This window comes from Leptopilina heterotoma, unplaced genomic scaffold (assembly GCF_015476425.1).
Source record: "Leptopilina heterotoma isolate Lh14 unplaced genomic scaffold, ASM1547642v1 Lhet_32, whole genome shotgun sequence".
NCBI classification, from domain to species: domain Eukaryota; kingdom Metazoa; phylum Arthropoda; class Insecta; order Hymenoptera; family Figitidae; genus Leptopilina; species Leptopilina heterotoma.
The window spans coordinates 894,762-922,473 of NW_025111017.1; the positions used below are offsets into that span (position 1 = coordinate 894,762).

Consider the following 27,712-nt stretch of genomic DNA (forward strand, 5'->3'; position numbering starts at 1 on the left):
ATGTATTTAGAGATATGGTTGAGCAACAATAGACTTAAATATCAATTATTAAAACACAAAATGTTTTTGACACGTTCCAAAAATTTTTATTCAAGAAATGTATGTACTGTATTGTTGAAATTAGTCACCGAACTCTTCCTGATGGAGATCGAAGATGAGATTTTATGTATCCTGTTCGATAATCAATTATGTCGCGAGTTGCACCACCTGGAATGCCATGTCTATGTCTCCTGCTCCACCTGAAAAGAAAAAAAACAGTTATAATATGATATATAATTATTCACAAAGAACTAGGAACTTGGATCTATAATAATTTAAATAAAATTAATTACGAATATGATATTAGTTTACAAAAATTCAAAATGTCGGATCCAATATGGCGATCAAAAAATGTTGCAATGAATGAAATCAATTTAAAGTTGCTACTTGGTAGGGGTTTTCGGGGTGGCTCAATCAGAATCTGATTTTAGTTTTAAAAAATTCAAAATGGCGTTTCCAGTACGACTTACGATGAAATCGGTTTCAGATTTTCTTGGTTCCTGTTACACTACCGGTCAAAATTGAGAGACCACTTTCCAAAGTTTTATTAAAAAAGTGAAATTCTTTAGATGTTGATAACTTTGTTTAAAATTAACGCAGAAAGTTTTTTAAGTCAGTTTGGAAAGATTATAAAATTTGCAGTTAAATGATTGTATGTCTAAGACTTTTGGATAAATAGTATCAGAAATATTTAGTGATAAAGATAGGTGTAATTTTTGTTTTCAGTGAATTTTCATTGTCAAACTTTGATGGGCTGAAACTTTAAGAAAAGTGTTTTGAAAAATCATTAATTTGTACTAAATGAAAGCTTGAACTTTTAACTTAAAAATAAGACCAAGTATACTTTAATTTATTCATTGGTTTCTAAGTTATGAGTAAATCATATTAATAAGGCACGAAAACTGTTCAATGAACTGATTCAACTGCGTGCTCGTCTGGCGCTCGTCTCCCTCAGCCAAAATATGCTAGTAGCCAACTGGCACTTATCGGAATACCAAAGTTTACAACGAAAATACGTACAATTGAAAATCTTTCATGCATAATTTAAATAATTTAGTCATAACTTAGAATATGTCTCCATATTAGATCCGCCATTTTGAATTTTTATAAACTAACATTATATTCGTAATCAGCGACTACGAAAACTCCAGAGTAATAAGTTTCAAGAAAATATGAGGAATTAAAAAAAATATGTTCGCCATATGGCATCCGACATTTTGAATTTCAAGAATTTAACTAATATTTTACAACCCGACGGGAACCAGAGAACCCAACTTTTGAATAAAGGACTGAAAGGGGATACACAAAAATAGTGGTCCAGTTTTCAAGGCTAAAACAATTCCTCTGGCGCCGGGAAACTAGAGAGCTCGCCGGAGACAAATCCCCAGCTACCATCGAAATAAATCCTTAATCACAAACCTTAAAATTTATTAATATTAACTTGTTGGGTAGATGCACTTTCTCGTTTAACACAAAACATGTATTCTGTTTTTACAATGTTCATTCATGATTTCCTTATTTAAATGATTTATTAATTTTAAGGTTTGTTTTATGTAGTGGATATGATTCTTACAAAAATGTTTAATTTTAATGAATTCACGTTTTTCATTAAAATCTTTTAATTATTTCTACTGAATTAATATTAGAGAAACATAATCCTTTAAGGTCTAACAATTTTAGTTATATTATCACTTATTCAGAAATAGACATAAGTTTTATTTTCTAGAATAATTTATAGGAAACTACCCAATTATATTCTTTAAAAATGTGGCATCACTAAATTAAACCATTCTAAGTTTTAAATCATTCACGACAAACAAATAGAAATAATAAATTTTACTTAAAATACATGTCAGTCATCTTTCTTTTTTGAACCGAAATAATATTTTACGCAAAGCTGTAATAATGTCATTAAGAATATAAAGTTTTTCAAGGGTTTTATATTAAATTTAATTATTTTTCACTTTCAAATCTATACAGGGATAGGAGACTTTGAGATGGTAGTTTGTGCTTACAGAGTACTCTACCTCTATCAAAGAGTAGGTATGTACCGTAAGTTAGAAATTTATACCTCTTATTTTTTTCTGTGTAAAGTCGTTTAACTATAAAAAACATAGACTTCAAAGTGTTAAATTTAAATATCACAAAATTTAAAGGCTTTAAGGATTTGTATATATATATGTGACCTGGTGTATGAAAAGGGACCTTACATGTCAAAAAATCATTTTTTTACTTTTTTGTTGATTCGGAAAGAGTTTGAAACGCTCTTTAAGATGGTGAAAACCAAAAAGTAATAAGTTGATTAGAAGTTTACAAAAAAAATTTAAGTCAAAAGAAACAAGAGTAGGGGAGAGTCTCCAGTTGTGAGACACCTCCAGTTGTGAGACAGTCAATTTTTTTTAACATGCAATATTAAAAAGCCGATTGGTTTATATAAAAACATTTCTTTTTATATGAGCCAACTTTTTCGTGTACGCCGAAGCGGATATATAAACTGTTTTTGTTAAATACCAACACTGTGTGTGATAATCGACTAAAAAACGTTTTTTCAATAAATCCAAAGTACTTTTTTTCCAAGTTAATTAATTGGAAAAGGTAAATGTAATGCATTTTCTTTTAGTGTTTCCCTTATATTTTGTGATGCAATATTGCATTGTTCCAATCTACGGTTGAAAATAATTTAATTTTTTTTTTTCAAAATAGCGCCAATTTCTGGGTGTGAGACACAGCATATCACCAGTTGTGAGACGGTGTCAACACCCATCTGGGCAGCATAAAAAATACGACTTTGCAGGCATACTATTTTAATGTTGTTTTGATTTTTTTTCTAGTATTTTTGGGCATGTCAAGTGGAAAAAAGTCAATTGATTCAGAAGAAATCAATTTTAATGCTCTTGTTGAAGCTATTTAATTGTGTTTATTTGATAGTCACATTTTGGCAAATTAATATTATTATTTAGTATATAATAATATATATTATTAATATATTTAATTATTTCTACTAAACATAACGTTTTATGTCAAACTTATTAAATTTTAGCAACTTTTAATGAGTGTCTCACAACTGGAGACATTTTTTTTTTTTGAAAAAAGCGATGTGCTCGGAAAATGTATCGTAAAATTTTTTGAGTTCATCGAAACACTATACTTTCTTTTAATAAAAGTTGCGTATTTCTGTTACCTTTTGAACGGTGTATTTTATTTACAATTTCGTTTACCCGTTTACAATTTACGGGTCAAAAATGAAACCCGTCAACTGGAGACTCTCCTCTAAAAATAGGAAAAAACTTATTTTTTGTTATTATACATATTGAAATAACGAAGACAATAATTTTTTATTATTTAGAAAAAAAAAACAGTTAAAATTTAAATTTGATATCATATTTGAATTATCATTTAACACACCCGACATTTAACAGAATTGTCATCTGACAGAACAGACATGTAACAGAATTTTAACGTAACAGACCCGTCATTTGTTAGAATATCAATTCTGTTACATGAACCCGTCACCAAAAACTATTCCGTCGCTGCTAAAAATTAAAGTGGACCTAGCCCCAGGAGGTTTCACCAGAATTACTAAAATGGCTCTGTCGCAACAGCAACAAGGAATGTTGGAGCTGTGGCGACGAAGATAACTTGTACAAAGACTGTAACAATAGGGTGTCCCAAAAAAATAAAAAGTTTTTTTTTATTGGGTCTCATCCCCTAAAAATCTTTTAATTTGTGTAAAAATAAGAACATAATATTTGGAAATAAAATTTTTTAATATTAACCCGTAGTTCAGAGCCTTTGAACCATAAAAACGCTAAAAATGTAGTGTTTTTTCATTTTTAACATAAATATAAATGTCAAAATATAATGATTAGGGTGTCATTGTAAAGATAATTAAATTACCTTTCGATCCATATGTCACAGTATAAGATTCAATGAAAATTAAGAGTGTTACAGTCGATTAAAGATTAAATTTCATGGAAATTTTGATGATTATTAGACACTTAAGTAAAGAGTACTTTTTTCACATTGAACAGTAAAAAATATTTAGATTTTAATTTTTTTATTAAGAGTCTAACATTACAAAAATCCGTAATTTAATCGTCGATTAAATTCGTCTCAAAATCCGTTACCCGATTTTTAGACGAATTCGATCGACTTTTATGAAGTTCTTCGCCATTTTGAAATTTGAAAAACTGACATTGGACTCTAAATCATCGACTTCAGTATTTCTTAATCACTGATTTTAGTACGTTTAGTGGTTATATCTAAACTTATTGTTTCAATTTTTGCTGCAAATGTTGAAGGAATGATAAAAATTAAAAAAATAGTTTCGTTCACTAAATCTAGTGTATAATTGTCATATTCAATCAAATCGAGGTCCACAAGGGCTAAAAATTTTCGTAATGTTAGACTCTCAATAAAAAAATTAAAACCTAAATATTTTTTACTGTTTAATGTAAAAAAAGTACAAGTTACTTAAGTGTCTAAAAAATAAAAATCATCAAAATTTTCATAAAATTTGATCTTTAATCGACTGTAACACTCTTAATTTTCATTGAATCTTAAACTATGATATATGGATCGAAAGGTAATTTAATTATCTTTACAATGACACCCTATTCATTATATTTTGACATTTATATTTATGTTAAAAATGAAAAAACACTATATTTTTAGCGTTTTTATGGTTCAAAGGCTCTGAACCACGGGTTAATATTAAAAATTTTTATTTCCAAATATTGTGTTCTTATTTTTACACAATTTGAAAGAATTTTAGGGGATGAGACCCAATAAAAAAAAACTTTTTATTTTTTTGGGACACCCTACTGTAACAACCTAACGATCCATAAGGACAATTTTCGCAAAAGTTGCGGAGAAACCTTCGTAGTTTGTAAATGTCTAAACTGCTCTCTTGCATCAAAAATGTAGATTAAAATTAAACATTATCTTATTCCCCGCCAATGGTTGTCCACTGCCGAACATCATCGATCTCTTCGATGTGCTGGGATTAGTGGATGCTTATCCACTGCCAGACATGATTGACATCATGGATATGTTCGGTAGACCTTGCCGTGGTGGCGGGGCTTTTCACTAAAGCCAAACAGAAAGAAACGAACATGATGAGCGACCGTTAAAAACAGGAATACCTGCAGGGTAATACTTCGATTAATTCCCTCTCCGGTTCCGATTGTCAAGCGCCAAGCGTGGGGATAATGGCCGGTGTCCACAAAACATTCAAATCCTGCTGGAAGAAACAAAGGCGAAGCACGCGGAAGCTTACGAAGCGGATATGTACCTAGGATGAACTATCGACATGGCAGAAGGTAACCGTAAGGACAGAAAGGAGAGGCAAGAGCGCCACTACAAACGTCAGTTAAGGCGTGCAGTCATTGACGCGCCGAAGAGAAGACGTAGTTCCGGCAGTCCAGAGGGGACTCAAGCCGTAACTATAAAGAAGAAAAAGGAGGAAGCACCTTCAAAGAAGGTGGATAAGAGTACGGAGGATAAACTTAAGCAAGAATGTCAAAAACTGGAGCAAAAGGCAGCGAGGGGATCAACAATGGTCATCAGAGTGGCTCAAGGCTTCGTAAGGAGGTTGATCCGGACGTTCGCCACACAAGGGTCGTAGTTGCAAAGGCTACAAAAATGGAAGACCTCCTAATTGAAATCAGAGGCGACTCCAATAAAGAGGCCTTCACCGCGGAGGTTTCCAAAGCAGTGGAAGGTATGGGTAAGGTATAGTCCGTGGACTATACCTTATCCAAGTAGAAGAAGTCCAACAAGTGTTGGAAAATGTCCTGGAGAAGTCAGAAAGCAGGAAGGTGACGGTCCTTGGACCAAACCGGCGAGAGATGAAGCTCGCGGTTGTAGTGACCGACCCAGAGAAAGTGAAAAGGCTGCAAGAAGTGGGACGCATAAAGATTGGCTTTATGTCGTGCTCAATCAGGAAGAAAGTAATGGTTCCTAGGTGTCATAGATGCCTAGATTATGGCCACATATGGAAAGAATGTAAGGCGGCAGACAAATCGACTGCGTGCTTCAAGTGCAGAGAAGTCGATCATAAGTTCGCAAACTGTAAAAGAGGCCCAAGCTGCTTCCTCTGTAAAAAAAGTATGACGATAAGGCAAATGTGAACCATATTGCTTGTAGTAATGGATGCGGAGTTTTCAGGATAGCCCTCGAAGAGGCGAAGAAGACTCTCGCAAGAACAAAAAGTAAGTAGGAGGAAACTTACAAAAGGTAGCTGAGTCAGAAGAACATTGGCGGCATGTCGAGAACTTCTTAATCTCGATTATGATCAGAAAAGACCCCGACGGCCGCCAAAAGCGTAATTTAAATCAGCTTTTAATTCGTTTGTTCCGTTTAGTTTAATTTATTTTGTGATTTGTTCTTTTACTATTTTAATTTATTTTGTGATTTTTATCTGTCCTTTTACAATTTTATCTATTGACTTTAAATATATGTCTACTTTTTTTTGTTTCTGTTTTTTACATCCGTTTACAATTTTATCATTTGACTTTTTACACTTTTTTAACATTTGTTTCTTCATTGTTGTGCTGCAAATTTCGCTTTGACATTGAAATAGTTTTAAATTTTAACTATTGACGCAGAAGAACCGCAGAAAAAGAACAAATTCGCAATAGCGACAGAGTTGGAGCGCCGCCCTCGAAGGCTAAAATGTCTTATGACCGTTCCGAGGGAGGGTAAGGAACTTCAAAAGAAGGGTTACGGGTTTTAGTGGGTTGGGGCTGGCAGTAGGACACCAGCTTATCAAACAACTTTTATTTTATAAAATTATTATATGATATTATCACTCGGTTGTTTTAAATATTTAATAAACATTGAATTTAACGATTATTCCAAGTCAAGTGGCTGACTCCTGACTCGGAATGATCGTTAAATTCAATGTTTATTAAATTTTTATTTTACTTATTTTGTTTTATTTTTTTTAACTCCACATAATCTTGGAGTGAGAAATCCAAGCTATCTGTAGGCAGATTTCCCAAAATTCCCTAAGCAAAAAAATAAAAAAAACATTATCTTATAAATTTCAAATTGTTTTACCTAACTTTCTTCATTTTGTTACCCTACCTATTCGCGAAACAAAACATTTTTTTATCCCACATGCACAAAAATGTCGCTTTTAGATAGCTGACGACAGAGAGTAAAGTTATTTTTTTGTTCGACAGTATAAAATTGAACTGTTTATACAAGTCGAACAAGTGAATGACTTTTACTCCTTGTCGGCTGCTATCTGAAATTACCACTTTTGTGCATTAGAAATAAAAAATTTCATAAGTAACATGGAAACATATGGCTGCCTTTGTCCCCTTGTTGCTTAATATACTATTTTATTGCCTGTTTTGACAACGTTCTCCTGGGGCGACTTGTTTCTCGTATTCTCTGAAAATTTCAAATTTGGATAGAATCATTGAAGACGACGTTCGTCAGTTAGCCTGCAAGCAGACTTTCGTCGTGGTGAAAACCACTTGTTATACAGGTCCGAATTAATTGTCACTAAATGCCCGCTCTGGTCAACACTTTTGTTCTGTGGTTTCTTTTGTTTGATTTTGTAGCAGAGGAGTTAAATTTGGTGACTAATTTCCTAACAGTGGACGGCGAGGAAGACACGGCTCAACAAATCAGAATAAGGAAGCAGAAAGCTGTTCTTAAAGTCGTATAGGTCTTGTTGCTTTTCCAGTTATTACGCTACTTATTTTGGCGTAAGAATACACGAGTTTTTTTTATAGAATTGTATTAATTATTTATTTAATTTATTATTAAATAATTATGTTATTTTTTTGTCTCGAGTTCAACCATGTGTTACCTTAGTCACCGTTTTATCTCATTTTATTTTCTGAATTTTATTACTAATTATTACCTGTTACACAAGTTAATAACCCCTAAAATTTATTTAAAATACACATTTTAGCTTTCCCCTGTTAGTTTATTCGCTACCCTTTTAAGTGTCCCCTTATCTTTTTATTTCTTTTTTTGACTGAAACTAATCGTTATTAATATTTATGTAAAAATGTCTAATTGGCAGTTGTCGTACATTATGTCTTTGTATAATTCGCATCTTAGGTAAAACCCAATTGTAAAAAAGTGAATTTTTTTTACAATATATATTATATTTCTTTTAATTGCTAAGTATAATTTCTTCGAACCTAGACGCTCTGATCCTTTGGCCATGTGGTCCTAGCTAAATGACAATATCCCTAAAATTTATTTATTTTACAACCCGAATTCTTTTGCTTTTATTTTGATTCTATAATTCTAATTTTTTGTTGTTGATAAAATTGAAAGTTGATTTATTTTAAGATTACGTTTTATTTTAATTTTGTTTAACTAAATGTGACGATTGCTGAAGAATTAACCTGATGGTCTCGTTTCTCCAGAGTCCAAGCATTTAATATTATTAATATTTTAAATTGTGATTGTTGAGGAATTGACCTGGTGGTCTCGTTTCGTCAGAATCAGGTACTTTAAATTTTGTTAATTTCTAAATGTACCTTAACCGTAACATATATAAAAATTCACATGTATTTACAAACTTATATCTCAATTGGGCATACACAATAACTCAACACAGACTAACTTTATTTCTTAGATGGACATATTACAAAATTTATATATTTATTATGATTTTATAACCCTTTGGACACAGAGATGCCTTAAACAGGTTTTTTTGTCATCGAACATCTTGGAACAATGATCGTAATGCCTCGGAGACATTATAAGGTTCACTAAAAGACGTCTTTAAGACATTCATATTTGGCCCAAACGCTTCTAAAAGTCATCCAAAAGTAAGTCTAAAAACGTTTCTTCACATTCCTTCAGATCTTCTTTAATAGTCATATTTCCTTAACAATATTTTCTAAATTAAAACACAGTAATATTGTAGTAAACTTGAAACATTGTACCTTAAGCATCTCAGTCGTTCAAAAAAAATAAAAAAATGTTTGCAAAGTTTACGAAATCACTTGTCAATAAAATGAATTTAACTGAAAAATATATGTCACGTAAAAATGTTCCCGGGAAAGCACTTTTAGGAAATTCCAGTAGAAAATTCCCATTCGAAATTTGGTTTTTAATTTTTTATCAAAATTTAGATGAATCTTTTTGCAATTTGACGAAAGAAATCAGTTTCTGTAATGAGTTCAGTAGATTTCGAGAAAAGTGTCTCACCGTTTTCAAAAATGTATTTTCGAAAAAGAAGCATTTAAAATTTTCGTAACCTCTAATGCACTGATTTAGGAAATAGTAATCAAAATTGCAAGAACCTCTTTTTTGCGTAATTCTTAAAAAATGTTTAGGGATAGTAATTTTATAATACTAAAAAGAAAATTATTTCCGAAATTTCAGGGTCGCTGATTTCGAATATGGTGTCAGTTTTCAAAAGTTCAAAATGGCGGATCCAACATGGCGGACGAATTTTTAAAATTACACCATTTTGCTTGAAACTTGTTACTTAGGGGTTTTCAGGGTCGCTGTTTACGAATATGATGTCAGCTTTTGAGGATTCAAAATGTCGGATTTAATATGGCGGGCGAAGTTTTAAAAATGTTACAAAATGGTCGAATACTTTTTAAAAGTATAATTTTTCTTGCTCGATACTTGTTACAGAGGGTTTTTAGAAGTCGATGATACCGATTTTGAAAGTAAATTGAATTTTTACATAAACTGCAGTTTAATATCAAACAAGTTTTAGAAGAATGTAGAAACTGAATCGTAATATGCCTTTATTCATAATTGGATCATCCAAATTGAATTTCTTAAAAGTGACATCAAATTTGTCATCACCGATCTCGAAAACCTCCGACTAACAAGTTTCATGTAAAATGGAGAAACTTTTAAAAATTTGTCCGCCATATTGGATCCGCCACTTTGGATTTTTGAAAACTAACATCATATCCGGTATCAGGGACCCTGAAAACCCCCGAGTTACTAGTTTCAAGCAAAATGTTGTCGTTTTTAAGAATTCGTCCGCCATATTAGATCCGCCGTATTTAATTTTTGAAAACTGGTATCATATTCGTAACCAGCAAACCCGAAAACTTGCAAGTAACAATTTTTAAACAAAATGATGTAACTTTTAGAAATATATCTGCCATATTGACCATTAGAAAGTTTTGTTGAAATCTAGAGAAATTTTATTTCCGTATTTTAGTTACTTTTTTAAAATTGTAGCCGCAGTAAAAGGGTTAAGCAAAAAAAAATTTTTTTTGAAGTCTTTGACCAGAAAGTCTTTTTAATCCGATGTCCAGAATATTTTTGTTTAACTTCGTCAAAGAGCATTCAGGAATACTTGAAAATTTACCTTCTCAGACAATACTAATACAAAATGTAAATGTAAAATCACTCTGTGAAATTTATTGAGAAGAATAATGGGCTTATCGATAATGTTCAATGGTAGATTATATTGATTTTTCTCCGTAATTAGCATACCTTGAACTTGAGAGCCGGCGAGTGAGCGGTGGAAGTTGCTAATATTGGTTGGTATTGAAGTTGTTGTTGAAGTAGGGGCTCGACTTGTAAGTTCAGGGGTTGATGACAAGGGGTTGTTTGAATTTTGAAGATGGGGCGAGTTGATTTGGTTGTGTCCAGGAAGTGGAAGGAGTGTTTGCCCATCTCCGTGAGCTGCAGAAACTCCATAGTTCCTTCGAAAATTACGCTGTTGAAAAGATGGTTTCCTGCTTCTATTGATAGTCCTGCATCGTTTCTTCGGATGTGTACTGCATCAACCCCATGCACATTCATTTTATATTGTGTTTCAACTATAGAAGCCTCCAAAACTCTTCTGATTTTAGTTATTTGTAAATATTTAAAAATTCTCTATTATTTATGATTTTAAAGAAATTAATTCCCCTAGTAAAATAGGTTCTTATTTCACAACAGTAAACATATATAGTGGATTTAGTACATCAAAAGTTTTATGTTTAACGTATCTTTTACATTTCATTTCATATCATCAACATAAAAACTTTCAAGAGTGAAATGAAAATCACTAAAATCTATTATTCTAAAAATATTTATAAAAAGCATAAATGCATCAATGAATTCATGAAAAACCATAAGCGCTATTGTTATTCCATATTCCCAATAAAAGGTAAATATTTTAAAAGATTTGTTTTGTAGATTGACATTAAATATATGTAAGTTATGTTAATTTATATTATTAAAATAAAATATCAGATTCATAAACATTGTTAAATTTCACATGAAATGTTACTTTTAAATCTGTTAAATTTAATTTTTATATAATTTACTTTAAATAATTTTTATTAAATAGAAATGAATTATCATCGCAAACGGATTTTTACTTTATTTTTACTTAAATTTCTTAAGATGACGTTTGAGCATCATCTTAAATTAACTTCATCTGTAATATGTATCGTTATTTCATAGCAGTCAAGCTTATCAAAAGTCAAAGTCAATTGGATTTTTACATTGAGCTTTAAAGTGGAAAATCGCATCGACTTTGACACCCCTTAAGGGTGCACCAGAACAAGGGCAGTCAGCCTCACTTAACCTTGGATTTAACCAACATCAAATACATATTCAGGGACCCAAAAACTTGCGAATAAGAAGTTATAAGCAAATTGCTTCAGATTTTTAAAAAATTATCTGCCATATTAGATACACAATTATGAATTTTGAAGAAGTAAGATCAGATTAGTAACCAGGGACCCTAAAACCTTCCGACTATTAAGTTTCAAGCTAATACAATGAATTGAAAAAATTAATACGCCATATATTACATCCGCCATTTTGAGTTTTGAGAAACTGACCTCGAATTCATAATCAGCGTCCCTATAAAAACCTCTAAAAACAGGTTTGGTTTTTGAAAATAGTCCTTCCCTTCCTAGGACATTAAATGGTTAAGTTTAAAATTATTACAACTTCTGACATTATCATAGACAAATTCAACATAATTTTTAGCAAAAAGGTGCTATTTAGGTCTCAATAAAAGATAATTTTTTTATTTAATTGAGATTACAGAATAATTATAAAAATTTTGAAAATATTGAGCAAAGAAGTTATAATCAGGGACCTTTAAGAAAATTTAGTACCTATTTAGTTTCTGAGATGATCAAAATTTAATTAACTAAATAAGTTTAGTTTTATATCCACCAGAAAAATTTAATGTCGACCCAAAACTAATTTCTCAAAATAAATTTAGTTTTATGTCGACGTGAAACTAAATCAACAAATTGAAATTATTTTAGAATCGATTAAATTTAGAAACTGGATTCAAAAATGCAAATCTGAATTACTTTAGGGTAAATTCAAAATAAATGTCATAGGAACTCAATTATTTATATTGTTAACAAAAAAACCACAGCAAAAAACAAAATATGTAAAGAAATAATATAAGAAAAACTTTAATGATAACATATAGTTAGTATAACGAGTCTATAGAATCGAATAATAATAGATAAAGTGAAATCGATTTGCATTTACATTAATTTTTCAAATATTTTGTTTTTTGTAGTGATTTTAAGACTAAAACTAAATAATCAGGTTTTCAAATTTTTAACATTTCTCGACTTTAACCCCTTGGCAGTCGATGACGTGTATACACGTCATGGTGCAGGTGGGCTCAAACTGTCGATGACGTGTATAGACGCAAGCCGATTTTTGGCTACAAAAACACACAGATTTGTCCACAAATTGATACTCAGGGGTTTTCGGGGTCGCTGATTACGAATCCGTTTTCAGATTTTAAAAATTCAAAATGGCGGATCCAATATGGCGGACGACATTTTCAAAAATTTATCGGATTCACTTGAAACTTGTAACTCAGGGGTTTTCGAGGTAGCTGATTACGTATCTAATATCAGATTTTGAAAATTCAAAATGGCGGATCCAATATGGCGGACGACATTTTCTGAAATTCATCGGATTCACTTGAAACTTTTTACTCGGGGGTTTTCAGGGTCGCTGATTACGAATCCGATTTCAGATTTTAAAAATTCAAAATGGAGAATCCAATTTAGCGGACGACATTTTCAAAAACTCGTCCGATTCATTTAAAAATCGTTACTCGGGGGTTTTCAGAGTCGCTGATTTCGAATATGACGGTTCGAATATGGCTTGCGCCATTTTAAAAAATTTATCAGATTTACTTAAAAGTCTGTTGTTACTTGGGATTTATTGATGTCGTAGATTAAAAATGTAATATCGGTTTTGAAAATGGCGGATCCAATATAAGAACAAACAAACAAAAATTTTAAAAACAAAATAAATAAAGGAGAGTAAAATCCGACCGCATACCTCCACGTGGTAAACTCTGGGGTCGTAACTAACGTAGTATACTTAACAGCTGACTGCGGGGGAAAATTTTGTATTTATTATCGTTTCAAAAGTTTTTCGTAATCAGCGAAAACACTCTAGTAACGAGTTTCAAATGAATCCAATGAATTTTAGAAAATTTCATTTGCCATATTGGATCCGCTATTTTGATTTTTCAAAATCTGAAATCGGATTTGTAATCAGCGACCCTGAAAACCCCCAAGTAAAAAGTTTCAAGCGAATCCGATGAATTTTAGAAAATGTTGTCCGCCATATTGGATTCACCATTTTGAATTTTAAAAATCTGATATCGGATTCATAATCAGCGACTTCAATTACAATAGTATGCTCGTTTGCAGAAATTTTAGTTTTCCAAAAAGTTGTCGACATTTTGAGCCCATTTATGAGATTTTGGTCTTGACTGCGAAGGGATTAAAATTTATGTCCTAAAATCTATATCAAATATAGGAATGGAAATTTCTAGATTTTTAAACATCATTATTTAAACTATTCGTTCTACACTGAGAAAAAAGCTGCCAAAGTGAAAACTTCTGAAAAGGTGTAATTTAAATTTTAAGATAAATCATTTACATTTTTGCCAATTTTTTACAATACAATTTATTATAAAAATTTTAACGCAGAAAAAGTTAAATCCTACTTTTATCTACACAATAGCATATTTTAAGAACTTAAATTTTTATTTTTATTTAACTTATTTTTTGATAAGCTTAAATACTATGAAATAATCGCACTGAGAGCTAGACGAGGTATTTAATAACTACGCTTAGCTCTTAGCTCACTAAACTTTCAAGGCAGTCCAAAAATTTTGCCGACCTTAGAAATTTCATGCCAATCATCAAAAGATCAAAAACAGTATAAGATTTTGAATTTTTATATAAACGAGTTTTTATATTTTATTAGCTTTCAAATTTTTTATTGTAAAGTTTAAAATTATAAAAATACTATCTAATAAATGAAAATTATTAAAGATTTATGGAAACAATAGAGGCAATTATTATTGAATTAACATTTCTCCTAAATGATTATAGTGTTGCCACCTATAGTATAAATTTTTTTAGTGCCCTGAAAATTATTAGTGCAGCAACTGTACTACCCGTGGTCGGAAGCACAAAAAGCAAAAAGATACTGCTTGTCGATTTAGGCCAAGCGTTATATGAAAATCTAATAGCTGTACTACCAATAAATGCAGCAGCAGTACAATAATAACGAATAGACGCTCATGTACAACATGTGTCTCAAAAGCGTGCAGGAGACAAAGGCAACTCTAAGTTTGAAAGGTGATTAGAAAGTTTAAAATGAAGAACAAAATTTTTATTTCTAAACATAAAATTATGATTTTAAGTATTATCGTAGAAAAAAGGATTATTAAGTAAGACAACTTCTTAATTGATTCAACGGCTTTTGGACAATTGGACTGATTGTTTAATCATCTAATGTATTGGGCCAATCAACGAAAACTATTTTCAAAGCTAAAAAATATTTGTGTGAGTAAATGATAGTTTTTTGAAATACTACTTTATTAAATTTTTCAGGAATGGTAGGTTAATTACGGTCAAGTTTATATAAGAACGATGTTTACTATTGATTCGATACTGTTAAAAATATTAGTCATCTTAATATACACTAATTACTGAAATTTATTTCTCTTTTGTATTAAATATCGGATATTTATAAATCTTAAATTTAAGTATATAATGTATATTAAAATTCACCACCCATATTGCATATTTGCTTTATACACATGTATGTTAAAATTAATCTTGATTTTTAACAGTCATCAAATTATTTAAATATTTATGATTATGTGACTAGCTTTTCTTTTTTACTGGGTACTTACAATTTACCTCTGTTCAAAGAGTGAAGGTTGTACAATTCTTGAAATATAACGGTTGGGACTTTATTACAAAATTTAACCAGTGGGCACAGTTGTTCACAACAGGGACCCATTCCAAGACAAATATTAATATTATATTAATTTCATTGACAAGTGGGTTCGTAAACTTTGTAGAGGTTCCTATCTGTCTTCTACGGCTGAGATGCTTAAGGCGCAGTACTTCAAAATAAATTTAATACAACATTACTGTCTTTCAACTTAGAAAATATGATAAAAGAATTGTCTATTTGAAGGGCTGGCTGCAATAAGAGGACGAACGCGTGCTTGAAAGGGATAATAGCAGTTAGGTAGCAGTGAGCGGCTCAAGGCTTGTCACTGCTACCCGACTGGTAGTATCCCATCCAATTCTCGCGTTCGTTCCCTTATTGCAGCCAGCCCTTCATTTAAGAAAATCTGAAGTGATGTGGAAAGGACGTCTTAAAGATGTCTTTTGGTCAATTTTTGGACCAGACATAGGATGTCTTATGATGTCTCAGAGACATTACCATAATTGTCCTCGGACAAAAAAGACATCTTCAAGACGTCCCTGTGCCCACTGGGTAGTTTATGTGCTTCTAATTGCACTCACATCAAGTCTGGTCATCATTAATAATACACTAATTCTACAAAAGAAAATACAATAATTAATCTGAAAAAATTGACCCACAAATCTGGCAATAGTGAGTACTTGATAAATATAGAACAACAAATAAAGTTTATTCTGTTTGAAGATGAAAGATTTACGGACAAAAATTATGTTTCACTGAAAGGTCCAGCTTGATGATAAAATGGTAAAATCAACTCAACGCGTTTGCAAAATATGCTTCTAGATCCTATTGGAGAAAGGGCTTTAATCTGTACTTAGCTTCAGGTGCTTCAATAAAAAATGAGTGCTCTCTAATTAGCTCTCGAACAACGTCAGAAATAATAACGAGATTAGAGGTTAACTGGAGGTAACTGAAGGTGGAAATTTAAACAATTAACAATATAAGTGAAATATTTAAGTTAGAGAAGCAAGTACAATATTTCATTCTAACAATATTAATAATCATTTTGACAAATCTTAAAAGGTATTGCACTGTCTTTCTAAAAGATAAATCAAAAGTTAACAATTGTTCCAGCTGTTCAAGTCTCTGTACAATTAAGTGACTTACTCTCTGTCTAATCCGATACCCTGAGAAAGTTGATAAGAAACCGAAATCACAAAGATTAAAAACACAAGCTTTCAGTTTTAAGAAGTTATCTTAGAACAACACTGAATAGCGAGTTAGCGACCACTCAACAATAAGCAAAACATTCAAAATGTTGGTTTATGATTGTCTTCTTACTAAAATAGCTTTTGACCAATTAAAGTTCTTTTCTGTAATGTTTGCGGAATAAACATTTTACATGACATCAGTACCAACATTAATTCTAAATATTTGCACCTGTAAAACATAGAATGATACGGCATTTGACAGACTAGCACTTTTAAGTACTTCTAATCTTGAGTTATACTTATACGATTGCTTATTCAAGGAATTTCATTGCTGTGTACCGGGTTCCTTCAGACAGAAAACTATGTTCGTTCCAAAATCGTTTTTGAAATGTTTCATGTTCGTCAAATAATATTCCTAAACATTTTAAGAACGTTTTTGGAATGAACATGGTTTATTGCCCAGACGGATACGTGTTAAATAGGATCAAAAAAATACAATGATATATTTGTAACAATTTAACTCTTATCCGGCACCCAGCAACGACATTCCTCGCGCAGGCAACATAAGAATGTTCGCACAAGCATCCACGCTGGGATACATATTCTATAAATTAGTTCATTTATCTCATATTAACTTATCTAACGTAACTTTGTTTGTTATAACAGCGAAGGGTTATAATCCTTAAAAATGACGAGAATCATTTTCAACGTAAGTCTGTTAATAGCAATTATGTAATCAATTTCTAATAATTAGTTATTTTTTTCTGAAGGAGACAGGTTTAGATGATGAAAGATAACAATTTTTTTATTGGATTAAGTAGTAGTAGTAGTAGGAGTATTCAAAAATGTGTTTTTACATTATAGAATAAAAGTTTGTTTTCTTTTTAAAGTTGAAAGTGGTAGAATGGTCGTTAGTTGAATTGTCTTTAAATATCCGTTGGTGTTCTCTTATTTTGTTATTGCTTTTTAATATTAAAAATTATTGTCAATGAGAAAAAGGGATATTAAGCTTCATTATCTAGATATTAATGGTCAATATCTGTATAACCGTGAAATATATAAACATTTTAGATTTTCAAATTTAGTATCTACAGATATTAGAAAATACTTATGTTAAAACATAACCTCACATTTACAGATTATATTTTTTAACATCTAAGATATTAAACTATATGATCTAGATGGTAAGCATTAGCATACTTTCTTAATATCTAGTATAATTAAGATTTTTAATATCCATTTTTCTTCATGTAGAGACATTTTAAAATTTTAAACTGTGACGACTCGAATGTGGCTTCGCGCGGCAGCGAATGAGAGAGAAAACAGGAACGAATTCATGCGGGGGAACGATGAACTTTTGAGTTTCTTTATATTACTCGTGAAACATCATTATTTATTATTCTCCAGCAAAAATTCGTTTCTGTTTTCTCTCTTTTGCTGACGCGCTAAGCCAGAATCGAGTCGTCATAGTTGAATTTCAATGCAGCAATTGGTCGAAACACTGCTTCACATTTTTAATGATATATCGAAGACGGATGATCCTTTTTTAATATTCGAAGGCTTATTTTTAAGCTGAAATTCTAACGAAGATTTCTGTGTTTTTAGAAAAATTTTATCTAAATTTTTCTAGATTTTTGAAAAAGTTGAAGTCAAGAGACAAAAAATGAGAAAATTTGATAATTTTATTATTTCTTTCTCACTCTACAACTCAAAAAATAATTAACGAAATGACTTCAAAGACGGGTTATTTTACGCAGAATTTAATCAGCTTTCTAACCATATTTAAGTTTTTTTTGTACCTCCTTTTATTTCCGAGATATGATTGAAAAAGTGATGGCATGTTTTTTCATAGAGTCGAATGTAATCGTCCTGATACTTTTGGACGGTAGTGTATATCTATATGGTTGTCGATAAATAATTATCAATTTTTAAATTAAATTTTGCTCTGAAAAAATAAGCTGCGTGCCCGAATGCTCTCTGAATGATGATTCGAACCCCAGTTAATAGCTGACTTTCACGGGACTTCTGACAATTAATGCGCCTTGCCAACACAGCCTGGACGAACAAGCATCTTATATTCCCAGAGCAAGCACATACACTAGTCAAGAGCTGTTTACTTAATGTTAGAATTTTTTGCCCATTGAGAATTATAATTATAAAAGAAGATTTCGCCTTTATCAGAAAATTATTAATTTAAAAAAGTATAAAAGAGAATATACTTTAAAAGCATACTGCGAATATTTAACCACATATGAGAATATGTTAAATTTAAAAGCTGCAGCTGTTGTAACTATAAATTATAGTTTTTAAAGTGGCAAAAGCTAATTTAAAAAAACACGATAATTTATTAGGGTGCTTCTTATTTGAGTGATTTTTCCAAATCTTTGGTCTCACTCTAAATTACATATTTATCAATTAAATTTTTAGTTAACTAAAGGCACATGTTAAAATTGTTCTTTTTCCTTCAAACTATAAGGAAAATTTATTTTATAGATACTATCATTAAGTTTTTAGAGTGAGACCAAAGAGTTTGAAAAATCTCCCAAATAAGAACCACCCTATTACTTATAAATATTTCTAAATAGAATTAAATTATAAAGATGGTTCTCATAATTGTCCCATATGACACTATTCCGTCAATCTGAACAAAATATTTTCACCCAGAAGACCATGAAATACTTAACCTATTAATGCCTTTATGATCTCTAATTGAACATTCTATAATGAAAGTTGTAAATCCTAACACAATGATGACAAAGTTTTGCTGTGTAAGTGCATAGATGGACACATCGTATTTGTGTTAAAAAGGAGAACTTCGCGAGCAAAGATATTTTACACTGAAGTTTGGTTTTTTCACAGTCAAAGGTATATTTTATTATTTTACTCAACATCTTCTATCAATTCATGATTTAAATTTCATCTAATTTATAACGTCCTCTTTTTCGACTGTAATTCGACGTGTTTTTTTAAAACAGCGATATGTGAAACAAAACACATTTTAAAACTCACATGCATCAAAAAGAATAATATTTTAAAGAGAAGTACGTACCGAAGAAAACGTGTGATATATTCAGGCCAATTGTCAGGAAACATCACCAGGAAAAATCCAATTGCAATTAGAATCATTCCTGCCAACTTCATTCCAACGAAGTGAGCGCCATACAAAACAACATCTAATGCTAAAAGTTTTAAAATTATTGTTAACTAAACAGTTTTTCTTATTATTATTTACATATGTTAAAAAACTTTGTTTATGGAAACCATACTTTTGACTTTCTTTTGATAAGAAGTGTGTTTACAGCATTGTTAACTTTTTAGTAATTTATATTCATAGGACTTACCAGCTGAAACAGGTATAGCTGTTATTAAGCCTAGTGTGATGAATAGGTCATAAGTCAACGCAATGCTAAAATTCCCCAACATGTTAGAAACTGAAAGTAAGAAGAATTATTTAAATGTGGATAATTAGAAACCACAAGTAATTTTTAATCGTCCTTATATTACGTAATGCTTAATGGGTAAGGGAGTTCAAGCTGTTATGTGGGGAGAGGAGATGGTCAAAATTTTCAAACATTAGCGTTACGTAATATCATATAGACGACCCCTTAATGATAATCCCACATAACACGACATTTTGCGGTTAGTTTGCTGTACAAACTTGCAAAGTTTGCTACTAACTTGCTTTGCAAAGTACCTTCAAAATATTGTGCAATGTGGGTGCGTGCACTAATTTTAATTAATTAATTCGAATGTGCATTTAAGAAATATAAATTCACTATTAAAAATTAAAAAGTTTAGCTTCCTTAAGACGAATTATTTTTAATACTTTAAAATATATCTTTTAATTAGAATTGAGATTAATATATCGTTATATTTACAATCTTTAGGTTATAATGAACGTAGAAAGTAAAAAATTGAAGCCAGATTTTTTGATGATTTTATTTTTAATTAAAATTAAACTGGGAGTTTGTAATTTTAAATATAATACAAACGTTGAAGAAAAGTGTCACTTACTTAAATGGAGAATACTGGCAGCAAGTAATGAAGACCATGGTAATTTGGCCCAATAGATTGTTTCTGCACCCGAAAAATAGAGAGCTAAACAAACTGGCCAAAGTAATGCTGCATTGCATAAACCGATTATTGAGAAAAATAGTGAAACTTGGCCAAACGTTGTTTCACCTATTACTTTCTTGAATAATACCTGAAAAATTAGTTTACATTTATCGTTGTCTACAAACCTTATCATAAATATATGTAAAAATTAACAGCTTCGGTGATATAATGCCAATAACACTAGTTTATATCGATTTTGAACCCTATCATCAGATATCACTAGAAACACATAGCATGATTTGGAAAAAATGAATGGGATTATATAATAATCTTTAGGGATTAAAAAATTTTCTTAAAATGCTTACAAGAGAAAGGCACTAGAATAGATTGTGGATTCTACACGCGAAAATAAGTATGTGAACCGAATTTGAGCTTCCTAGGTCCAGAAATAACTCTACATTAAGATAAAAAGTAGTTTCTAAAGTTACTGGCTTGTAAATGAAAAAAAAATGTAAGACCTACTTTATAAACAGCTGATCCAGCAGCAGCTGCAGCAGCAAGTACAACACCAGAAAGGGTTGGACTTCCAGTTATTCCATCCATATATGCCAAAAGAGCTATCCCTGTATCACAGAGAATAACTGCTACAATCTGTTGAAAAATTTTATAAGATTTAAAAGAAACTGTCGAAGACACTACTTAGACAAATAAAAGACAACATGTAAATTCAATTTCATATTTAAAACAACGCAATGTTAGTATAAACTAATAATAAAAGTAAATGTTACTCACTCTTACTCCAACAAATTGTTCATGAAGAATAACCCAAGATAAGAGATAAACGCATGCTACGTTTGTAGCGAAAAGTGCCATTACATCTGTGGCAAACAGAATTCGTAGAGAATGAATATACATGTAATTAGTTGCAACCCAAAGTCCACAAAATAGGCTACACCTGGTTAAAAATCTTCCTCCAGTCAACCCTTTTTCTCGAAAACCTCGGAAGCTTTCAGCTATTATTTCAGAAGGATTTGAACATTTTCTTGTAGTGGCTTGGCATAAAAGATAAATTGGAAAATATAGTACTGCAAAATTGGTGCAAAACCATGTTGTGAAGAACGGAGCATTGTATTGAGGGACAAGCTGTAATTAAAACAATTTTTATTAAAGGTATTACATGCTTTTTTTATAGTGAATGATAAAAACGATATCTAACATGTTCATGATGAAGTCCTGTGACGGAATTATTATCAGTTACAGTATCCTTTATTATTTCGGGTTTATAAAAATATAAGTATTTTATACAATGAGTTGCTCCAACCCAGCTTGCAGTGACGCATATAGTAACACATACTCCAAAATATATCTGTACAAAAAAGAGTTTGCTTACAAATTTTATTACCACTAGCAGAGAATTAAGGTACAAATAAAAAAATACTTTTTTTGCAGATTCAGCACAACAAGACGAGTAACAAGTAGCTAATGAAAGGCGATGGCGCTGTCGATAAGTTACCGACGGACAAAGTTGCCCTTGCACTTGACCAATGTTACCAACTCCGCCACTGCCTAATCTTCTTCCAACATCACTTTCATAATCATTAGATCTACATCCTATTCCTGAATCTCCACATCCACTATTATTTTTGAAGTTTTGTTGCTCTGTTCCTAAAATAATAAGTTGTTATATCGCACTTTCTCATACAATACAATGATGGTAATGTCTTTCACTGAACCGGATCCCACCCTGGGTGGATCATCCCAAATTAATGTGACCGCGTCTGAGTTTCTTATGTACTTTTTATCGATGAATCCGATTTTATTGGTTATGGTAGTGAGTCAGTTTTTCCACTCAATTTTCTCCAATACATTTTTTCCACTAATCAATTTCTCCACTACATTTTTTCCAATCCATTTATTCCACTACCAATTTTTTCCAAAAAGTAATTAAATAATGTAACAATTTTTCAAAATTTTATATATGACAGCACGGCAACGACATTCCCGATATGTTCGGCACTTCCAAAAAATTCTACCTTTTTTTTCTACACTTTTCGTAAAAAGAAATTCATCTATGTGTAGAAAAGGATTTTTTGTCCCACTGTACACAAGTTCCATAACCGTTTTACTCAAAATTTAGAATTTTTAAAAAGATCTAAAGATAGTAGATACTGCACGATTTTGACATTAAACCAATTGAAGTTGACTGAAAAACAAAAACTCAAACGCGGCACGATTTTGACATTAAACAAATTGAATAACAAATTGAAGTTGACTTTAGTTTACCATTCAACAATTTAAAAAATGTAAAAAATAATTAGTAAAAAAATTGTGATTGGAAAAAAGAATAAGTAGAGAAAAAAATTAGTATAAAAAAAGGTTATTGGAAAAAAAATTAGTGGAAAAAAAGTTTATTGGAAAAAAGGTTAGAGTAGAACGGGGTGAAATAGCCACATTTTTACATTTTAATTTATAAAATCTAAATTTAAAATTTTTTTCTCAAATTTCCAATTGGCATTGAAAGTTTAGTTATTAAGCTTGAATATCCTTGACGGAAATATTTTTTATCCCATGAAAGGACTAAGGTATAAGAGTTTTACGAAACCTCTGCAAATGGCTTTTTTGTACCACCTGGTGAAGGGAGAAAGCCACCTCGCGATTTTATCAAAATATGTTATTAATTTTGGTATTTTTATAGTTTTCCTTTATTTACATGACAAATAATCTTAGTTTTAAAATATTTTAATAAATTTTAAAGAGCTTTTTCAAGGAAAATTGAATATTATGTTAAGTTTACCTGTTTTCGATTTACACTGCCAAGTTTTTGTACCTTTTTTTAAAGTCTTCCTTAAATTTCACCACAGATGCCATATTTTGTTGCAACCGTTTTTTCGTTGTTTATTTTTTAACGCACTTTATACTATTTTCTCGTCGTGTTTAATTAATTTTATTAAGTAAACACGCGAAAATTTTGTAAAATTAGAAGGTTAGTTTAAGTAGAAAACAATATTATGAATTTCACATAATATTCAATGGCTTTTGTCCCTGGCTTTTTCACCCCCAAGACCAGTTTTTCTAAAAGCTAAAATAAATTTTAAATTCAGTTCAATTTCCAAAAATTAACATTGAATACGTTTTGAGTATAGTTTTCTCCTTATGTACAAACATTTACTTTTATTACCCGTTCACTTAAACAGGTTGTAATATGTTCGAAAAGTTCTTCGAAATATTATACACAGAGCAACTAAAAAATTAAAATTACAATAAAAATTATATTAATTTAGGTACAACATCCAAACTAGTATCAAAAGTTGCGTATTAACTTATTGTATTTATATTAAAAATAGCTGATAAATCGGTTTAATAGTTTTCAAATAAAAGTCAAGTCAAATGGCTTTTTTGCACCATGGCTATTTCACCCCGTTCTACTCTATTGGAAAAAATGGAATGGATAAACTGGTGTACAATCATAACAGCAGATTATTTATAAGCAAATTATTTTACAAATGGCAAATAATAAAAACTTTAACTCCAATTTAAACAACTTTTATATGACCTACATATATGTGAAATTTTGTAGTCGTGGACATTTCATTGGTTTATGTTGCCATCCGGTTTTGGCGATGTCGAGTTTTCGCATTGGAGAGGATAAAAAAAGTGGGAACAGTGACACTTGTCGGGTCTCAAACGACGACACTTTATGAGACATGACACTTACTGAATATAACACTTTGCGAGATCTGACTATAATAAACCTGACTGATCATAAATTTTGTGTAAAAATAATTTGTATTATCTATTTTGTAAAAGGGTTAATTATTTTGTATAAGGTTAATTCGATGAAAAAAAATATTGAGAATTGACCAAGTGAATGAGAATCTCCATGGGCACCTCCAAAATCCGAAAATATTGCAAATTTAAAGATAAACAAATTTCAGATGATTATTTAATAAAAAAAACATGAATCTTTAGACTAACGGACACTCAAGTACTCATAACTCCGTCAATTTTTCTCCGATTTATTTGAAATTTTTACACAAAATTCTGAAGGTATTATACATTATGCATTCATTTCAAATTTTTTTTATAAAAATGCAAAAAAAAATTAAATATCTTACTCCCTCCTTAAAAAATTGTTGTCTTTGTAATAAACAAATAAATGAACAAAAGCTCTTTTTTAATATTATGTAAATTTAGCGACTAGATTTAACATAATTTATTGTATAGGGGTCATTTATAAAGCATGTGATACTTTACGGGTAAGGGGGGTCTGTAAAATATCATGCTCCATGTTAATCATTAATGAAAAAAGCATCATCATCGGGGGGTTAAAATTTCTGAAATTAAGTATTACATGCTTTATGGATGACCCCATATGGGACATTTCATATAAAAACAACATGTGATGTCTCAGATTTTTCTCATATTATGAGAATTGAGAGTGATTAGGGTCCTAATGAAGTATACCAACTAACAATAAAAAATTATTTTTATTTTGAAAATAACATTTTTTTGCTTTGAGATACAAAAAATTGTTCTGAACATTTTTTATGCTCAAAATATTTAACTTTCAGAAAAAATTACTAGGTATAAATAAAAATTATGAATTTTCAGTTGATTTGTTTAAACAATAAAATTTGTTTTTAATATTTAAACCCTTTCTTCCTGTTTCTCAGGTCTGAAAAAATTTATGAACAATGTTGATAATAGAATAAAACTTTCCTGAAATTTTTAGCTTGGCGTTATTTTTTGTTTTTGAGAAAAAAATCCCTAAAGATTACAATGCAAGCGCTCTGCCCATTTTAAGTTGTGAAAAACAAGAGAAGATCTATTGGATCGAAGAAACAAAAGTATCAAAAAAATGTGAAATTTCACAACAAGGTAAAAAAGTACTTTACATACAAAGAAAATATTTTTAAAAAACGAGGCTTAAACAACTAAAAATAAAGAGACTGTTTAATTGTTAATTAAGCTTTCTATAAACAATGTTAAATTAATGCATAAAAGTAAAAATACTTCCTGTAAATAGTAATTAATAATAATACTTATTGTAGATGAAATATATAATCACTTTTGTGTTCAAAAATAAAAATTGTAAAGGAATAATTTCTATATAACATAACAAAATGTGGTTGTTTATGTCAATAGATTTCATTGATAATATTCACTGGCACATTATTTATATAATAAATTTTGTTAAATTTAATCGATAAATTTACATAATCTTACAAAAACAGCTTTTGTTCATATATTTGTTTATAACAAATGCAACAATTTTTTAAGCAAAATAGATAATGACTCAACATATTGTTGGAATATTGCTACATTATTTTTGTTTTTTATTAATACTATCATATCTTTTCATAAGAATCAATATTTTTTTTAATGTCGAAAAGTTTCCTTTTTTATCTTTAATAAACAATTAACGGAACTTTTTTCAAAAAAATAAAGAAAGGATGATTTAAGGAAAATTTTATTATCTATAATTTAAAAAAAAAATTTGTCCATCAGTGAAAAATTGTGGTTCAAAAATCAATTTGTCCACAGGCTTGTTTTTTGTCCCGCTATGCTATGGAACCTTTAAAAATGAAGAAATAATAATTTTTTATAGTTTTAATTGACGTTAGAAATTAAGTTTAATATAAGGTTATATAAACACATTAATTTTATTACATTACGTAAATATCATTACCTTATAATTTAAATACGCGTGAGTATATTGAGTTTAAGTGTAACTAAACAAAAAATTTGTAAGTTTGTTTACTTCATGTAATACATAAAATGTGCTGTTTTAAATATTAACAAAGTAGGTACCTGAAGAATCTAATAAAACTTGAGCAGGACTTGTATAAGAAAGATTAGGTATATCTTCACTGAGAACTATACTAGGTCTCCGAGATCTTCTTGGATGAAATATTGTTGAAACTTCGCTAACCTCTCCACTCCCCATACTTTAAATAATTAATCGACTTTTAAATCCAAAACACTTATGGTTAATCATTTAACCTAATCGCTCATTTTTACTTATCTTAATCCATAAGCAGTACGTTTTCTTATTTTTCTCATATTTATTAATATGATCAGCATTTCCTACAAAAAGAATGAACATTTTTCATTAATTAAAAATTTTTTGCTTTAAGTCAAATTATTTTAATTAAATTTAAAAAATTTACATTATAAAGCTAAATGACTAATTTTAACTAAATTCTAAAAATAAACATAATGAAAAATAACTAAAACTCAATACTTCTATTTATTGAAACAATAATTGTTTGTATAAAATATACTTCATATCTATAAATTAAGATTTGTTTAATAAAAAACTAACATTAGATAAATGTGTTCTAACATTGTTTGTTATGATTGCCCCAACAATCACTTTGTAAATAAATTCGATAACGTCATGGTTATATATAACAGCATCTTAAATGTCAATAACGACTAACAAACAACACAGACAAAACTATTTCTACAGTAAGAGGAATTGTCAAAACAGTGAATGAAAATCATTCTCATAAATTGTGATTCTATGCACTATGTACTAGGTAATAATGCAATACTACCCTCTGACGTTTCATTGATTACTAGAGCGAGTACAAGTTGGTGGGCGTAAGTTAACTTAAGATCCGTAAAGCCATATAACTGTCTGTGTGATGCAACGCGCATGCGTTAACATATTCACAAATATGAAATAAAATTCATTATAAAATTTAACATCAACAATGAATTAAATTTTATGTAGTTTATAATTATTTTGAATAATATAATTTTAAAACCAGCTGAAATAATGCGCGCGTGTAGTTTCTGCTTTTAATGTCAATAAATATTTAACAATATCTTTTAATTTTCTTATAAAATAAAACAAAATTTTATTTCTTTTCAAGCATTTCATTAGATAACATAAATTACAAATTCTATCAGTTAAGAGAACTTTCTGGTGCATAATTGATAAAAAACACACTATTTAAACTTTTATTTAGAAAAATGTATTATAGTTATTGCAAAAATTCCTTTGCATATTGTTACATATTACAAGAAGAGAATTAGGAAATTTATTTTTTATATTTTTAGTTTATTTTTGCAACTGTAGCGGTGTCTTCTAAAGGTGTCCTTTATTCGATGAAGCAGTTTCCGGGCAACCTATTTTACACAAAAATTATAAATTCAAACTGATTGTGTAGTTTTGTAGACAAAGAATCGAATCCCAGGTGAAAATGATTTGTACCAATTTCGTT

The 27,712-nt window shown here is 30.2% G+C and overlaps 1 protein-coding gene across 3 annotated transcripts; it reads right to left on the reverse strand.

Moving 5' to 3' along the window:
- LOC122504816 (putative thiamine transporter SLC35F3) lies at nucleotides 1–27,075 on the reverse strand. Of its 3 annotated transcripts, none has more exons than XM_043616085.1 (11): nucleotides 26,827–27,075; nucleotides 26,292–26,567; nucleotides 21,919–22,145; nucleotides 21,697–21,846; nucleotides 21,273–21,623; nucleotides 21,003–21,131; nucleotides 20,439–20,628; nucleotides 19,766–19,855; nucleotides 19,474–19,603; nucleotides 10,486–10,772; nucleotides 41–239 (listed from the first exon to the last, which is right to left on the reverse strand). In XM_043616085.1, exons 2-11 carry the CDS (start codon nucleotides 26,425–26,427, stop codon nucleotides 187–189), a joined length of 1,743 nt encoding a protein of 580 aa, XP_043472020.1. In that variant the 5' UTR covers nucleotides 26,428–26,567; nucleotides 26,827–27,075; the 3' UTR covers nucleotides 41–186. The 3 variants fall into 3 exon arrangements, with proteins under 3 accessions (XP_043472021.1, XP_043472020.1, XP_043472019.1); XM_043616084.1 differs by having other exon boundaries at nucleotides 26,806–27,075; XM_043616086.1 differs by lacking the exon at nucleotides 10,486–10,772 and having other exon boundaries at nucleotides 1–239; nucleotides 26,806–27,075.
- Between the last annotated feature and the right edge of the window lie 637 nt (nucleotides 27,076–27,712).